This window comes from Lacerta agilis, chromosome 10 (genome assembly GCF_009819535.1).
Source record: "Lacerta agilis isolate rLacAgi1 chromosome 10, rLacAgi1.pri, whole genome shotgun sequence".
Taxonomy (NCBI): Eukaryota; Metazoa; Chordata; class Lepidosauria; order Squamata; family Lacertidae; genus Lacerta; species Lacerta agilis.
In genome coordinates this window covers 31,716,373-31,731,995 of record NC_046321.1, presented here as the reverse complement: position 1 = coordinate 31,731,995, position 15,623 = coordinate 31,716,373, and the positions used below count along the sequence as shown (strand labels likewise).

At 43.9% G+C, this 15,623-nt stretch overlaps 2 protein-coding genes across 2 annotated transcripts; one reads left to right on the top strand and one right to left on the bottom strand.

Annotated features, from left to right (window-relative positions):
- Positions 1-6,748: 6,748 nt before the first annotated feature.
- On the top strand, positions 6,749-11,682 carry LOC117054426 (matrix Gla protein-like). Its single transcript, XM_033163230.1, has 4 exons — positions 6,749-7,151; positions 8,355-8,378; positions 10,251-10,323; positions 10,818-11,682. Exons 1-4 carry the CDS (start codon positions 7,085-7,087, stop codon positions 10,942-10,944), a joined length of 291 nt encoding a protein of 96 aa, XP_033019121.1. The 5' UTR covers positions 6,749-7,084; the 3' UTR covers positions 10,945-11,682.
- A 2,243-nt stretch (positions 11,683-13,925) lies between these two features.
- Positions 13,926-14,880, bottom strand: LOC117053977. The gene has a single exon (XM_033162384.1). It carries the CDS (start codon positions 14,834-14,836, stop codon positions 14,021-14,023), a length of 816 nt encoding a protein of 271 aa, XP_033018275.1. The 5' UTR covers positions 14,837-14,880; the 3' UTR covers positions 13,926-14,020.
- Between the last annotated feature and the right edge of the window lie 743 nt (positions 14,881-15,623).

The window sequence follows — 15,623 nt, the reverse complement described above, 5'->3', positions numbered from 1 at the left end:
CAATAAGGAGGAAAGCCCAATTAAACCACATCCTGCTTATACATTGACTCAGTCCATGCAGGACCTCACAAAACACTAAATTACATTATAGAGATCTTCTTAACTGTGAAGCTGGACCAGCAACCCCTTCCGATGAATGCTTATCCCTTAGGTTACTGTCAAGAACTTCAGATCAAGCTTGCAGATCAAGCTTCAGATCTTCTCTAGGCGGGGGCCAGCAAACTGAAAAAGGAATGGAGAGGCCATTGGCAGGGCTAGGAATGGGGAGAAATGGGATTCAGTTTGCATTTAATGGTGAACCTACTTAACTCACACTTTCCAAAACACAGCCATTCTTCATAATTCACACTTTTCTGAATTTTGCAGTGCAGTTCTCCAGTCATGTGTGCAAAGACGCGGAAATTGCTTTGCAAAATGTGTTCATAGGAGAAATTTGCACTAAAAGGCTGATGCATTTTCATGAGGACTAAGACATTCTCAAACTGATGTGGAAACAGAATAATAGAATCACAGAATTGTAGAGTTGGAAGGGACCCTGAGTGTCATCTAGACCAACCTCCTGCAATGCAGGACTATGCAGCTGGCACATAGGGGGATGGCACCCATGACCTTGGCATTATCAGCACCACACTGTAACCAACTGAGCTAACTGGATGGCCTCGAATGTGGAGAACTGCAGGGGCGGAGCGAGGGGGCAGGCCGCCCTGGGTTCCAGGGGAGGGGGGGTGACACTTGGGCTGGTCCCTTCCTGCCCTGCCGGCAGGCCCCGGACGGGCCGTGGGGTGGAGCGGCCTCACCCCGCAGCCTGCTCACAAACCTGCTCAGCGGCCTGCTTGCAAGCCACGGAGTGAGACTGCTCCACCCTGTGGCCTGTCCGGGTCCCGCCCGGCACCGCCGCTATGACACGGCACGCATGCGCAGTGCATCGTACGCACTGCGCATGCATTGCTGCGTCACACGTGTGCAGTGCGTACAATGCACTGTGCATGTGTGCTGCGCCATAGCGGCGGTGCTGGGCAGGACCCGGACAGACCACAGGGCGGAGAACTGAACTTAAGATTGGAGAAGTGAGAACCTGAGAGAAACTGAAAGTGACCGATTAGCCCATACCTAGGCAGGCCAGTAGGCAAGAAGGCTTGTAAGGAATTTCGGGATCCAGAAAACAAAGCAGGAAAGATAAGACTGGGCTGTCAAGGTCTATGATAAATTGAAAGGAAGAATGTGTTATGGAGCAACTGGTTTTACATAGGTTGGGGCTGGAGTAGCCAACATGGTGAGTCTGGATGTTGCTGGACTACAACTCTAATCAATCGCAGCCAGCATTGCCAATGGTCAGGGATGATGGGGGTTGTAGTCCAAAACATCTAGAGGCACCATGTTGACTACCAGTATGTCCAGGTTGAAGATACCAGCAGTTAAAAGTGTTGCAGACTGCGGATGGATCCAACTAATGTATCCTGTTAGCACAAGGATTTCTGCCTGAGCAATTGAATCCCACCCCCACCCCCCGTGCATGACACGTGCCCTGCCCAAATCTGCTCCACAGGATCGGAGGAGGTTCTTGAACAGATCTAGGGGGCTATGCAGGGAGGTCCTATGGCACAAGTGGAGATCCTTGCACTGATGGGACCATAACTGAGTGTTGCATTGGGTAAAACTCTGTGACTTGGAGTAGCATAACTGCAGTTTCCCTACTGTAGTATTGATATGTGCTATATAACCTACAACTCCTTCATCTAGCTGGTGCAGCTATTTGCTTCTCTCTTCACAAATCCACACCTTTAATACCTGTTAGCACCTCATCTTGAATTTAGTGTGAACTATAACAAGGACAAAGAGGCCCAAAGGAAAACAAGACATTTCCCAATGAGCCAGTGAAGGCTGCTAGATATGCCTGACAAGAACAAGTCTGCACTGCTGCAAAAGCCCCCACAACGATGTGATGGTGATCTTGTGCATGAGTTTTTCTGGCTCTTCGCTTTTCAGCCCCTGGCATTCAAACCAAAGTTTACCAGCCAACCCTGGTAAAACCAACATCAGGATCCTCCTGATCCACTCTTAAGTGCCTTGCCCACCTCTGAACTGAGGCTGATGCTTTTGGATAGTGAAATCTTCTATTCTATTGCACGTGGAGCTAATAGTACAGCCTCCAAAGAGGGAAGAGAAAAACACCAAGCGTCAAGGAGAAAAAGGGAGAGGGAGAAGAGAGGTGGACTTTGCATCCCCACGATAAGTAGAGATGGATGGCATGTACAAGAAACAGGGATAAACAATACAGAAGGTGGAGGGAAGAGAAAGAGTTGGGAGATACAGAAAGCATGAACCAGTTTCCTGATTAGGAAGGAGAGCTGCATGCATTAGAATTTGGCACACAAAATGTCCTCCCTAGGCCTTTCACAATAATAGACTGTAGAGGCAGCCAACATGATGCCCTTCGGATGTGGTGGGACTACAGCTCCCATGATCCCCAGCCAGTGTGACTGGTGGTCAAGAATGTTGAGAATTGTAGTGCCAACAGCATATGGAGGGTACCACATTGACTACCTGCAATCTACTGTAAGAAATGAATCAGAACAATCTCAATAAGCAGAGAAATCCCCAAGGCCCAGAAAGTCTGGATGTCTCACTTGCAAGAAACCCCTTTTTGCTTCTCTCTCCATCAGAGTCTTCCAAGGAGAAGCAGAGCCGTAGCTAGGTGATCTTGCACCCCTGGCAGAACCGTCCAGATTGCACCTCCTACCCACGGACAAATTAGTTCTTCTTTCCACCTCTCCTTCAACCCCACCCCATTCAATTCACCCTCTATTAAAAACCTTTCCTTATGAGGCAATAATTGATATTTTTATTTATAGACATACTTATGGACATATTTTTAGCCGATTTTGTGCCCCCCTCTTGCCTGTGGCCCTGGTGGGGGCCCACCTCACCACCCCCTAGCTATGGCCCTGAGGAGAAGGAGACCTGTACCACAGAACTTGTTGCCAGTAAGTTGTGGATATCCTATTCTGGATTACCTACAAGTAATATAGTACATGCTCGGTACTCTCTTACTACTCGTAGTAGGTACTAGCACACGCTATTCTGAGAAGGCTCTTCTGTAGTAGCCTTTGAGACTGCCAGCCCAACCTTGGGCGTCTCGTTGCCTCAGTGCTTTTGGCTCTCAACAGATAGAGCTATACTGTGAAAAGTTATGGCCCTGCAACCAAAGCCACAAATATTTAGAAATATCCAAATGAGATGAGCACGTTCTAGGAGGCCTAACTTTGCTTCCATCTCATCCCAAATCAATCGCAAGCATTAGTTCCCCAAACCATGCAGAGGCCACCCATGGACTCACTCATACGCATGAACTCAGTGCACCCATGTGGCATGTTTATCAATGCCAAAGGAACGGGCAGAGCCCCAAAGCTGGTGCCAGTCTTAAGTGATTATGTAAATATATTTCCAGCCGCTACTGACCACAGGAGTTTGGATTCCTTCCTTTAAATGTGGCAACGATAAAACACACAGCAGCCTTTTATATTTTTTAAATATGTGCAATGTCAAGTATTTAGGCCTTCAGCCTACGGTGGGTCCCTTTCAAAGAACTGGAAAGATGGAAGTGACGCGGACAGAGGTAGACCATCCAGGCACGCGTGCTATAAGGTGGTAGGGCTGTGTACATACATAGCCTTTGAGACACTCAGGGGCCTGTCTTTGCAGTGAGCTTTGTACATAGCAGTTTGCAATCATGCAGATCTTCGTGTGACAGCATCATCTAATATTCAGGTTGCCTGTACACATGGGTGCGCACACTTCAGACTAGTGTACAGTGATGTTCTCTAATCCCCTCCCCTCAATTAGTGTTTCCACAGAGCTTTTTAAAAGAATATACTCTCACACACGATATATGCTTAGACTGAAAATTGAGATGGTTTAAGAAGCATGTTGGTTCATTCTCTCCCGTCTTCTCCCTGGCCTTTTTAGCTGCAATTTCCTAATTGTTTTCTAAATTCCTGGTGAATAACCTTTTGGGGGTCATTGTACACTGAGAAGATTGTCCCATCACCTCAGTGCGTAGCCCACAAATCCTCCTAGATGTTTTATTGTGTTTTTAATAGTCTGTTGGGAGCCACCCAGCATGGCTGGGTATAAATAATATATTATTATTATTATTATTATTATTATTATTATTATTATTATTATATGCACACACATACATATACTTTGAATCTTTCGAAAGAGAGGAACTGGAAAATGATATGTTGATATGCTCATGTATAGAATATACAGGTATATATATATATAAGTATACAGAGGCAGCTAAGATACTGTACTGCTTCCTATTTTTCATGTTTCATTCACAGACAAGTTAAACATGGTGAGGGGGAAATGACACGGCTCTGCAATGTCAGTAGGTCTGTCCCACCAGGATGTTGAGAAAGTGCTCTCTGTGTATTCCTGTAGGCGACAAGCCCTTGAGATGTATACTGTACAAGCTTTACAGCAGAATGCACTTCAGGGTGACGAATAGTGTGGGAGAGGGATGACCCGGGGATGATGTACCCCTCAAAAGCTGCTTGCACCCAGCACTGGATGCACAATATCGCCTAGTGTGTACATGCCTCAAAATGTACTGTAAAGCAGATTAAGTTATGGGCTTCAGGTGACAGAAATGCTGGCATTACACACAAAGACTTTGAAATGTCCCACGTTTTGGAGGGCAACATACTGCCCTCCAATTATCATCGTCACCCAGCATAACTTTGAAGCTGTGTTTCAGCTTCTATTTAGGGAGGCTTGGGGAATTCCTTTTTTTTGTGAATTCAAAAGCGAACCGTCCAGATTCGCTCCTTCCATGCACCTCCCCGCCCCACACCTTTTTGCCAGCTTTTCCCTTTCCAGAATGCTCTGGCACGGTGGTGTCACTCTGGGGGTCAAATACATTGCAGAACATGAAGCACTCAGATAAGGAAAGTTTGTGGTGCTATATAAATAATAAAAAGTATTAATAATGATGATGAATAAATAAATTAATAATAAAAAGGTGATGGATCCAAGAGAGTGTGCCCTTTTCAGTTTTCCGAATGGGAATAATTTGAAGATTCCGCAGCTCCGCTTGTCTTTATGGGGGGTGCAAGCTGCCATCTCGGTTAGAGAGGCCTCCGAAACAATCCATTCATCTTCGCTTGCGAGTACAAGTACAGTTTAGTTGCTGGGTAGCATTAAGTGATTAACTAAGCAAACTTCTCCAAAGTAGCCAAAGATTCCTAGGGCCAACAAACGCTCCGCTTTCATGTCATGGTGTTGGAATTGCAAGCCAACACTAATAATAGCATATTTCCAAGTAAATGAAGAACACGTCGATTTGTTTAAACCCTCATGTTCTCCTTGGCTACGTGTCCGAAAATCCAAAGTACAAAGAGAATTGTTGTTTGAATGCAAATGGTTTCGGGGACGACGACGACTAGATTTGGTCCTGAGAGATGGCATAAAGCCTAAACTTGACATTGGAAAGATCAGAACTATTTCAAAATAAAGATAAGCAATCCTCATCAACTTGTCATAGAAAAGAGGCAACCAATTTCTGCATTTGGAGGGGGGGATTCTGTTTCCTAGGCATTGATCCAGTTTACTGGCTCTCTCATGAATCATAATAAGATCAGAACCAGCTCCCTATTTGTGGTATGAACCTTATAGTTACGGTGTTGCACATGCACTCAAGCAGAGCTGGGACATCACAGGCTGTCAGAGGCTCCTGACTTCTCTGAGCCATAATGTGTTTCTAGAGTTTTAATCTGGGTTTCTTCTTGATGAGAGAACACAGGAGACATACACCATGTTTCTAATAACTTATTTTACTTACAAATATACAAGTAGAGTGGAGGTGGGCAGGGGGAGCCATAACTCTCTCACATTCCCCTCATCCCGTTTGGGTCACTTCCCAATTACAAACTGCTTTTTCATCTCAAAGAGACACTTGCCCCCTGATGTCAAGAGGAGCGATGTCGCCTCCCCTAAGCTCTGGTGGCTGTCTCATTCTAACTCCTTGAAAGAGTTGTCCAGCTATCAAGAGACTACTTCCTGGCACACCGATGAACCATCCTGGGCTGCTAATCTGCCTGAAAAAGGAATGTGCAACAATACAAAATCCACAAAAGAACCTGCAGCAGCAAAGAGTTTGAATATTTCTCCTTCTCGTGCAGCTTGAAAACAGTTTTCTTCCCCAGGTGTGTGAAAGTGAGCTACTTTTTAAAACTACACCCTAATTGGATTTATCAAAGGCCAGATAATATTGCTCTGGTGGACAGCTGTAGCTTGCAGGCTGCCAGTTGGCCAATCCTGTCCTAGAATATTGCATCAGATGGTGGATGATTTCCGCTTTCCAAACAAGGGAGGCTCCAAAAGAACAAAGGCATGGGAATGCTGACCTGCGGGAAAATCAAGATTGAAAATCTAGTGCAGAGCCTTATTTATTTGTTTGATTGTTTACTTTACTGGCATCTACATCTTACCCTTTAGCCAAAAAGGCTCTTAGAGCAGCTGAAAAATAAAAAATAAAACGGTTCTATGACACTCCCTGTCCTCAAAAATCACAATCTAATTTTCACACCCACACTTACATTTAAAACACTCTCATACCACCTTACAAGTGCTGGCTTCCCCATAAGAATTCTGGGAACTTACGGCTTGCCTGTCTTAAGATACTTTGGATCTTCCGGTGCCTTTCCTCAACCCAGCTGGAATGGCTTTCCCCCATCCAGCAGGATGTTTGTCATTCAGCTATTTTATAATCTTTGCTTTTCCTTAAAAGAGATTTGCGAGAGTCTCGAAAGTCCTCTGGAAACGCCACAAGCCTTTGGCCTCAGGCAGATGTGGAAATGGCTGCCAGAACCAGATGTCGTTTGACCCAAATGGAAAGTTTGGAACTGGGACCAGGACATAAGAATGGCAGAGAGTCAGTGACTTCCTGGCCAGGGACCTGCTCCACTTAAGAGACTTGCAGAATATAAGCCGTGGCTGAAAGACAAAAGCTCCTGATAAATTGTTGCGTCCTTCATGAGAAGATCGAGGCATAGAAAGGACCTTCTGCAAACAGGAAAAGATGGGGAATCTTCAGGTGCTGCTGTTTGTAACCCTGGTCTTGACAGCCCTCTTCTGTTGTGATGGAGGTAAGGGAATATATATGGCCCCCTAGCCATGATTTTTTTCATCAACATTCAAAACTGACGGAACCCAGGGGAGAGGAGGACAACCTATCTCACTCTTACAATTTAGGAACAGAATCACTTTCCTTAAAGCCACTTTAAACCTGACAGTGTGGTTGCCATCAGGAACATGTCTGCATGGAAGTCCCACTCTTATAAAACTGAGGTTCAGGCCAGTTTATTAGCCACAGCATTGAAGCAGGCAGAGAGGGGCTCACATAGCTTGGTGTTTTTTGTGTGTGGCCAACCACAGTGCTAGAATAATGGGTGAAGTGGACTTCCAGTTAAGGTAAAGGGACCCCTGACCGTTAGGTCCAGTCGCGGACAACTCTGGGGTTGCGGCGCTCATCTTGCTTTATTGGCCAAGGGAGCCGGTGTACAGCTTCCGAGTCATGTGGCCAGCATGATTAAGCCGCTTCTGGCGAACCAGAGCAGCGCACAGAAACGCTGTTTGCCTTCCCATCAGAGCGGTACCTATTTATCTACTTACACTTTGACGTGCTTTTGAACTGCTAGGTTGGCAGAAGCTGGGACAGAGCAACGGGAGCTCACACCGTTGCGGGGATTCAAACCGCCAACCTTCTGATCGGCAAGCCCTAGGCTCTGTAGTTTAACCCACAGCGCCACCCGCATCCCTGGACGTCCAATTAAGATTGTCAAATTTACATTGTATCTTTATATTGGTTTGATACCAGTTTCACTGTTATGGCTTCCTCACCCCTCATGAACCCTGGAAAATGTAATTTAGTGAGGGTACTGGGAATTACCTTGCCACTGAGATTAGTAAGCAATTCTGGGAACCTATTATTACTATTATTATTATTATTATTATTATTATTATTATTATTATTACTGCTGCTGCTGTTGCTGCTGTATTATTATTTTGCTGCAGAGAAGGATAAGAATGCTTTAAACAAATAAATTATTCGAGGATAGGCATATAACTCACAAATTGCTCAAATACATATATGAGAATCCATAAACACTGACATGTGTGCAAGTCCTCCCCTTTGAATAATTCCTGGAGAATACAGAAGCAAGCCTGAGTTAAAGGTTATTTTCCTCAGTTCACATTTGACTGATGGGGGAAATGGGGGTGGAAAGGAAGAGAGGAGGAAGACCACAAGACTGCCAGGTGTCTTACAACATCTGGTTTATATTTTTCAGATATGAACAGGCCCTTGGATGAAGGTAAGAAACTGACGAGAGCAAAAAACCTCTCAAGGGCATCTCTGTCCTTTTTTTGTCCACATTACTTGGTTGGAGGGGACTGTATTGCAAAATTCAGAGAAGTGTGAATTTTGAAGGGCAGCTGAATAGAGGATAGAGGGATGTGTGAATGTGTGTAGAAACGAGCCTAGGGTGCAAAAGTAAAATTAGCATTTATTGCCCCACCCACTTTTGTCTCTGGCTCTGCCCATCCCTGGGATGCGGCCTCTGGAAGATTGCCCAGAAGAGAATTTGGCCCCTGAACTGGTTCCCCACTCCTAGCTCAGGATCTTTGCTTGCCCTTTCCATCCTTCTAGGTTTGCTAAAAGTTCATTAGGGAAAAGCCTCTTCTGGCTCTCTTGAAGTCCCCGCTGGCGTCACACATGGAGGCAGATTGTGATGAATAATATTGCTTTGAGGCTCACATTCCCCAGAGAGCCAAATAAAATGGAGGGTGTTTACAAGGAAGCCTGTGTTTTCTGGCACTGCTTAAAGTGAATTTATTTTATTTTTTTTATTTTAAAAATTAGGTGCCATAAGATACCTGGCATGAACTCAATTTCCTAATTATTCCCCCAGTGAATAAGCCCCCTGTTAGCAAGGCAGTTGGATACTTCCTTGCCTGTTAGTCTGGCTAAAAGACTGAGAAAGAAACCTCTAGAAAGCTTGCCATGTTAGTCTGCTGCAGCAAAAACAGCAGAAATGTCTTTTGGTCACATCCAGACCATGCATTTAAAGCACATGTCTCCCCGCAAAGTTTCCTGGGAATTGTAGTTTTCTCCTCGCAGAGCTACAACTCCCAGCATTCTTAACAAGCTACAATTCCCAGGATTATTTCCATGTGCTTTAAATGTATGGTGTGTGGATGCGGCCGATTGTGACATAAGTTCTCCTGGCTTAGAAGCTGCTTTGTCAGATACCACCTGATGAACGTCCGCAAGCACTTCAGCTGCACTAGGTCTGCTAGTCTTTTGAGCCCTGAAGTTGAAGATACTGCAAGATTCTTTGCTGTTTTAGGAAAGAAACCACAGAAAACTCAAAGCACCATTGAATTAAATGGGGGAAAAAATTGACCAATGGCTTTGAGAAATTTGCAAACTCCAAATGATACCCTGCTAATCTATAATAGCAAGATCACAAAAACTGCAGAGGGGCCGCTAGGAAAAAAGTTTTCTTATATGCAACTGCTGCGGCTAGAATGTTTATAGCAAAAGATTGGAAGGGAGAAAAAACTCCCTCAATAAGAGAATGGCAAATAAGATTTTGTGAATACATAGAATCAGCAAGACTTACAGCAGTAGTGAGAAGCCAATCAGATCAAAAACTGATAGAGGAGTGGACTTGTGTGAAGGAATACATGAAAAGGCAGGAAAGGCATAATTTGCTGCTCTGCCTCAGGCAGCAGAATATCTCGGGCTGCTCCTGGGCTATATTTGAAATGAAACCACATAGTTATCTAGAGCAGGTGTCTTCGACCTTTTTCAGACCCAGGACCCACTTTTATCCCAAACATGCATTTGGGAACCCATTTCTTAATCTTTTACCATATATTTGCATGGTGATACTCCTGTTGTGACCCACCTTGGATCTGGCCATGACCCACCATTTGAAGACCAGTGACCCAGAGCATTCCTACAGAGGAGCAGGGAACCTCAGGTCCAGGGGCCTAGTGTCCCATCCCCCCCCCGAGTATCTCTACATGGCCTTCCCCAGCCCCACCTCATTTTCCAAGGCCACATTCCTCACGGATCCTGTTTCGCACCCTCCTTGAGTGTTTTTGCCTGGCTAAAATGAGACTCTTTGAACTCGATGCTCTCTGTATTCTCATTCTGTAACATTCTGTGTTCATAACAGGTGTTAAGATCAGTCCAGAAACTGCCAATGCCTTTGTGAGAAGGCAGAAGAGGTCTTCTCCGTATTATGAAAGGTAAGAGTAAGAGTCTACCGGGTTTAAGATTGATGATGCCAACCAAGTTACACTCAGAGTAGACCTACTGAAATCAATAGACTTGACTAACTGAGGTTCATTTATTTCAGTGGGTTTTACTCTGAGTATGCCTTTGTTGGGTACAATGCTTGGAAAATAGGGACTACAGCAGATTCTTACAGAAAACAAGTGGGCCCCTTTCTTCAAGAAGCCCCAGGAAAGGGGTGGTGGTGTGGGGAGAGTCCCAAGAGACTTGAAGCTCTGAGGGGTAAACTACAGTTTCTTTTGTGTGTGTCTATGGGTATGTGCTTTAAATGTATGGTTGGTGCATAGCCTAATTCACCAACTGCCTACATTGTGGAGACAGTTAAATGGAGTGCCCAGCACTGAACTGGGTTCTCGGAAAACTGGCTTCATGCTGTGCAGCCTGAACCAAAGAATTTGCACGAGGGAACGCCTCAGGTGTGTGGCTTCTTCCTCCCTCTGTTCTCCAGGTACTACGAGATGTTCAAAACCCCAATGGAGATGAAGCAAGAGCAGTGTGAAAACTACGCCCCCTGCGACTACTACTCAGAAGTAGTGGGATTCCAGACAGCCTACCGCTATTTCTTTGGAAACTGAAGAAGAGGGGGCATCTCCTGTTCTCACCTGGCTGGGACAGAGGCTGAGATTAAAAGCAATTGGGGTGGGGGGTAGGGGTGGGCAGAAGGAGCACAGAATAAAAAGGGCAATCGGACTGGTTTCCCTTCTCTAGCAAAACCTAATAACAATCTTTCCACTTTCCAGACAGGAAATCACAAGCAGTCAGAGGCTTCTCTTTGCAAGGAGCATTTCTAGGAGTAATCACCTCTATAAATGCCAACGCTTGTTGGAAAGTAACCGGCATTCCATGCTAAGGGGGTGGGGGCAAGCAAGGATAAATTGGTTAGTAAGCACAAAAGTCTACCGAGCTGACAATCCAATTTTGGCATTGAAAAAAGGAATCTGGGGAGGGGGCCAAAATACAAATACAAATCGGAAAGCACTCCAAACCCTTTCATTTGGGCTAGCTTGTTGCTGCTTGCAGCCCCAATTGGCTTCTGCCATTAAACGGACATCATTGGTCTTCTTCCATCCAGAACCAGGAGGCTGGTCACGTGACCAATCAGAATTGTTCAGTGATGATATCACAGAGGGCAGACAAAACTGTTCAGAGTGAAGGCGTTGCCCAGAAGCTTTGTTTGCTCTCAGTGATGTGGTTGCTTAGCTAAACTGATTGGCTACATGACAACCTCACCATTTCAGGGAAGAAGGCTGCTTGAAACAGAATGGCATAGAGGCAGCATCTTACTGGAGTGCAACAGGGACATGCTGCTTGTAGTTTTTGTATAAGTTAATCAGAGAATAGTGTTCAAAAAATGATAATGTCTAGCTCTTTCCTATTTCCTTTATGTAAGTGTCTAATAGACAAATGCGTTAACATTACACGTGCTTCCCCCCCCCCCAAATGTTTAGGGGTACTCTCGTTTTGACTCAAGAAAACCACCATTTTATAGTTCAAATCAGGAAAAATAAATACAGTAAATGGACAAAAGTACAAAGATTCACAAAATGTTTAGGGGTATGCATACCCCTGCGTCCCAACTGGAAAAAAGCACTGCATGTGTTTGATTAGGACTTGGAACCACTGGTTAAATGTCCATCCCTGTTACCTTTTCTCCTTGAGAAGACTGATGTAAAACTATATTTTTCGGTTGCCTGATTCATTGTTGCTGTTCTGCTGCCATCATATGGTGATTTCAGTTAATGAATAAGGTAGCAGCCCAAAATGAAGATAACAATTTTAGAGTTGGAACGGTCTCCTGCAATTTCTAATTCCAGCTGTTTTGGAGAGCTTGGCAGGAAATTTAGGAGCATGCTTTAGTTTTCCTTTGCACAACATGGTTGCCACTTGCTAGTGTTCAATGTAGAATTTCTGAAACAAGTAAATTAATTCCCTTAATGTTCATTACATTCCAATCAAGGTATGTTAGATAGTGACGATATCTATCGAGCCATCTCTTTTATCTGAAAGTTGCAGTTCATTACTCACCTATGGTAAGCAACAATTTCTAATACTTAAGTTGCTTTTCAAGGCACCAGTGAAACCATCACTTAATTAAAAGGCACTTATGAGTACGGATGATTAATGAATCAGTCTATTTCTGGTCCATGTCACATTCATATTTGTTCACTCGTCATCAGTCAATTCTGTTCTGCTTTCACATTAATCTGCATTTTTTTAAAAAATGCACCAAAAGGATTGTATGCAAATACATATTTAAATGTGTATTTTTAAGCATGTTCCCTCTCAAAATATGAATTTTAATAAATTTTTGAAGCACAAGCTATGTCACGTCCTTTGGAGGAATGCAAAATCCAATGGATAAAGTACTTTCTCATTCACACTTCAGTACAGGAGGTGCAGAGCAGGTCAGTTCCTATCAGAATTTGCCGACATCAATTTTCTCAAGCATCCCTATACGCAACTGCCCTGGTAAGAGTGCTAGTGTCCACTCGCTTTCTTGGAGTACTGGACAATCTTCATTCCATACTTCACACTGCCCAGGAGAAATTTATCCTAAAGCATGTTAGTGCAGTGTTTTTGATGCCTTTCATTCCTTAGGATCACTTTAAAGAATGGAGCTAGTATAGATTGCTGGTTTAGATTATATCTAGGAACCCAGGAAACTTACATATACAATATAGAAGGATAAGCCTTACTGAAGAAGAACCAGCATGGCTTCCACAAGGGTAAGTCCTGTCTAACTAATTAGAGAATCACAGAAGGGAGTTGGAAGGGTTCACAAGGGTGATCTGTTTTGGGGCTGAATAAACCCCACCAGAGATGTGATCTTCTCAAGATGTTCCAGAAGGGAGGCTGACACTATGTCCTGACATTGCACAATGTTCTGAAGTCATGGCTGAGATGTCACAAAGAGCCGGGGGTGGAGCCGAATGCCCTCTGAATATTGAGGGCCCCCCAAAAAGTGCCTCACCCCCAGGAGCTGGCACCTTTGCCCCCCACTTATGTGCATCCCTACATTTCTTTCTGGCTGACACTGATATTACAATGGGACCTCGGTTTAAGAACTGTCCTGTTTAAAAATGATTCGGTTTACGAATTCCACAAAACCGGAAGTAGTGTCCCAGTTTGCGAACTTTACCTTGGTCTAAGAACGCAATCCAAACGGTGGAAGGGCACCAGTAGCAGGAGGCCTCATCAGGGAAAGCGCACCTCGGTTTAAGAATGGTTTCAGTTTAAGAACGGACTTCCGGAACAGATTAAGTTCGTAAACTGAGACACCACTGTACTGGAAACGGCTATGTACAAATCTAAAACATGCTTCATAAATGTATTTTGTACAAGTTTTTGGGTTTTTTTTAGCTGCACAGTTTTCTTCAGATATTTAACTATTTACATATTGACCTAGTTGTACCTAGTTTGGATTGCTAAACTAGAAATCTAAGCTTATGCCTCTTTTGAGTACTACAGTCTTGAAAAGCTTAAGTGTACCTAGTTTGTCCTTCTTAATGCAGTGCTCAAATATTTACATTAAAGATGCTGCGGAAGGAAGTGCAGATGCCGTAATCAGAAACTGTCTCTTTATTATATGCGCAACTTCCCTGCCATGTAAACAGAAGCTGTTTTCTACCAGCTGGGCAATCAGCTTCTGGTTCACTGCAACTTATCAACTATCAATGTGATATACTCTTCAGCTGTCTTCACAGTCCTTTGGAATTTTTCGCAAGCTGGCTTCAAGATCTTCACAGCGTCTTCGAGGGTGCTTGCTGCTAATTCGACCGTTTTACTAGGTGGCTGTCCTTTAAAAGCTACCCTCATGAAGTTAGTAAGTGAGTAAGCTGTGTTAATGATTGGCTGGCTCGGATTCCTTGTTCGAGCGGCTGTTGGTGTTGCTGTTGGTGTTGCTGTTGTTGTTGCTGTTACTGCATGGGATGAGGTAGGACAGGAATCTGCAAGCACTTTGGCAATTTCTTCGTTAGTCATGAGAAGGTCACCCACTCGAAGAGAGACAGCAGGACTGCTTGATAAATCCCGAATGGCGGCGTCTAGTATCTCGGGGAGATTGCCATTTTTCAGGAGCACTGCTGAAACGGGACCGCTGATATTTTCAATAACTCCCTTATATTGCCCATAAAGGTCCTTTATCAGCTTGATTTTTTCATTCGTGGAGGTGGAAGGCAACACAATACTGGAATACATTGGAAGGCCGACTTTCTGCTTGATATCCTGATCTTTTGCCTCCACTTTTTCCTGCATCTCTTTCAGAGCACTCATCAGAAGCTGAAGGTTTTCTTTGATGCTCAAGTTTTCCCTTACTGTAATGATGGCTAGGTCAGTTCCCAGAAACTGGTTGAGCATCCGGAAGGCGATGTTGGTGGAAGAAACAAACATGTAGACACAGTCGTACAAGTTGCGGCTGGCATTGAGTAGCCTTTCCTCAACCTTCTGTGCACCGAGCTTGCCCAGCATTTCCAAAAAGGGAGATTTCACACTGAAATACAAACCAAAGTATGCTCAGTGGAAGAAACTCAACAAAGCTGTTATATTCAACTTTTGTCTTGGGAAAAACTATGGAAGGAAGATTTAAAATTTACCGGCGTGCTGTTTGTTGAAGGAAAACTATATGAAAATGATGTATAGATGGTACTTAACACCAGTAAAATTAGCAAAGATGTATAGAACTGCTTCTAACGTATGCTGGAAATGTAAAGAGAAAGAAGGCCCGTTCCATCATATGTGGTGGATGTGCAAGGTAACAAAAGTATTCTGGGAAAGGATATATAATGAACTGAAGAAAATGTTTAAAATTACATTTGTGAAAATTTCAGAGGCTTTTCTATTAGGTATCTTAGGTACAGAGATTTCGAGAGAGCAGAAAAGACTTTTCGTGTATGCGATGACAGCAGGGAGAATACTACTGGTCCAGAAATGGAAAGAGGGCAAAGTTCCAACCAGAGAGGAGTGGCTGATGAAGATGATGGACTATGCTGAAATGGTGAAATTGACTGGAACAATCAGAGATCAGGGTGAGAAGAAGTTTAAGAAAGAATGGGAAAAAAATTATAATGTATTTAAGAGAAAACTGTAAACAACTAAAAACTTTGGCAGGATTAGAGTAATACTTATAATATACAAAATACAATGGAAAAACAATTAATACTATTTCTAACAAATTAGAAAAAAAGGATAAGCTGAAAGAAATAGGGATTGACAATGAAAACCAGAGAATGGTGGTGGGAAGTCAGGGGATTCCAAG